Source organism: Notothenia coriiceps, unplaced genomic scaffold (assembly GCF_000735185.1).
Source record: "Notothenia coriiceps isolate Sejong01 unplaced genomic scaffold, NC01 NC01_scaffold00029402, whole genome shotgun sequence".
In the NCBI taxonomy this organism is placed as follows: Eukaryota; Metazoa; Chordata; class Actinopteri; order Perciformes; family Nototheniidae; genus Notothenia; species Notothenia coriiceps.
The window spans coordinates 1-2448 of NW_011362103.1; the positions used below are offsets into that span (position 1 = coordinate 1).

Here is a 2448-nt window from a genome sequence, read left to right on the forward strand (position 1 = left end):
TTCATTTTAATATTATTTTAATATTGTTGTTATGTTTTCTGTAAAGCACTTTGGGCTGCTTTGTGCATGAAAGGTGCTATACAAATAAAGTTTATTATATTATTATAAATTGTAAAAATACTATCTACTATTCAGGAGTACTGATAAAAAAGACTGCTACCTTAAAGACCAGCTCGTCAGTCACGGCGAAGGTTCTGTCCAGTTTCCCTGTCAGGCTGTTGATCTCTTTCTGGAGATCCTTAGTGTCAGACAAAATCTGCAGGGCGGGGGGGCGACGACGACACACAGTGTTATTGAGGGGATGTTACAGCTAATACAAAGACATATTTATGTCATGTGAATGGTAACAGCAGCAGGGCCGTAGCGGTTTGGCTTGCTTTATGTATTCATTATTTCCAGTTCTGACTTGTGATTTGCTTTTGAAAGTACCTTTTTGATTTCCTCCTTCTGTTTCTTGATGTTGCTGACGATCTCTAGAATCCTCTGAGTGTACGCTGACCGGGATGCATCCTGAGGAAGATTTTCTAACTCTGTTACCTACGGGGAAAAAAAACACACATACGGACAAACAAACATTTAGCGCATTAAACAAAAAAAATACTTTTACACAAACCTGTGTCAACACGACGCTTGCAATCGTAACTTGTGAGTTGACCATTTATACTAATACATATCAGGTACAAGTAAAGAAAAGCAAGTTAAATCCATTACCAGCTGTTTGTAGGTCTCTTCTTTCTTCTTGGCCTCCTCTGTAGACACACGGATTTTATCGTGCACAGATTTGATTTCAGACAGCTTTTGGGATGACTCCAGCTGAAGAGCATAAAGACAGGAAATCAGAATCTTTAACAGATGAATTTTCTGTAACAGATGAAGCGACACATTATGGGCCCCACTTACATCTTGTCTGCTGCAGATTTCTTTGAGCCTGCGGTGCTCGTCGATGAGTGGAGCGCGGTGTTTCTCCCACTGAGAGGCCAGGTGCACCACCCGCTTGGCACTGGCCTCCACCAGAGCCTGGAGGAACAAACACAGCGTCTCAGTCTGAGAGCCGCGTGGGCCCTGACCACAGGTCAGATTTTACCCAGCTATCCTACCTTCAGCTTCTGCAGGTTGTCGTCTGAGTCTGGCAACAGGTCGATTGTTTTCTTCTTCACCTGCATCTTCTCCTCTTTTTCAGAGTTCCCCAACTCTCGTTGCTTCAACTCGTCCAACACCTGCACCAAAAACATTACACAGGTATTTCATTTTACATCCTATTTTACTCGTCTTGCAACATTCTCTTGCACTATTTTATTTATACTCTGTTTCTTCCTGCACTATTTTTATTGTTTTTTTGTTTATTGTTTAATGTCTTATATATATTTATGATCTGTTGGAGGAGCCTGGGACTTGAGATTGTCATTGCATTGTACACTGTACAGATGGAGCACTGAATTTCAGACTCCAGCTTACAGCTTCCTGCCTACGACCTGCCTAACACCAGTATAGAGGAATGTTAAGCCCTCCCACTATTTTCGAAGAGGGCGTTGCCAGATTTTCAATTTCAGGTTTTAACCAGGAGATGGCGCTTCATTCACAAATACAGAAAGACAAGTTTCATGGACTTTCAGTTGTGTTTTGAAGAGCATTTGAACACATCAATATTTTAGATCAACTAAAGTATATCTAATCTTGTAATTCAATAATATATAGTCTTTATATATTAAATAATCTAATAATGTAAATGTTTACATTACACTTTATTTGTTATGCTCATACTTTTACCTTTACAATCGTTTGCTTTAATATGCAGTATATTTTTTGTATATTTTTGTGTTTGCTTCCTCCTGCTCCCTTTCGGACACATACTGTATGATTTATTATTATTATTAATATGAAGATATTATTAAGATAAGATAAGATGTTACTTTATTGATTGAACATTTTAGTTTAGAATGTGCTGTCCCACGGTAATTCAGAAGGCTCACAGGTCACATTCCGACCATTATTTAAAACAATAGGTGCTTTCACACCGTCTACAGTTTGATTTGTATAGAGGGAGCTCTGTGGCTGAATGGCCAGCGATTAGGTGTGGCGCATTTATCATAGGTGATCAGAGCTAACTGCCTGCCGTCAGATTTCATTTAAAAAACAGATCTGATTTTAAGACTATTTCTGCGCTCATAAAGACTGATAAGAATAAGAATAATGCGTATTGAACTGGTTTAATTAATTAGTGAGTTTATTTAACACTAGAACCGCCAATCGGGTCAATTTGTGTGATGTGTGTTGTGTGTGTGCAATGTAACTTTTTTCAATAAAATATTAAAGTCTCCCAGTCCGTGACTTTTCCCGAAAGTTTTTATACCCTATGTTGTTAAAAATTGCATTCTAATAGTGGAATTTGACGGGTTTAGGTAGGCCTATAAAAAACCTCTGGTGGTTCTAGTGTTAAGGTAATTAGGT

The 2448-nt window shown here is 38.5% G+C and overlaps 1 protein-coding gene across 1 annotated transcript; it reads right to left on the reverse strand.

Annotated features, from left to right (window-relative positions):
- Nucleotides 1–141: 141 nt before the first annotated feature.
- LOC104958796 (coiled-coil domain-containing protein 22-like) lies at nucleotides 142–1264 on the reverse strand (the record flags this gene model as incomplete). Its single annotated transcript, XM_010786597.1, has 5 exons — nucleotides 1098–1264; nucleotides 901–1017; nucleotides 712–813; nucleotides 430–537; nucleotides 142–256 (listed from the first exon to the last, which is right to left on the reverse strand). Coding segments are annotated over exons 1-5 (577 nt in total), but the record flags the coding sequence as incomplete, so codon positions are not given.
- Nucleotides 1265–2448: the final 1184 nt, after the last annotated feature.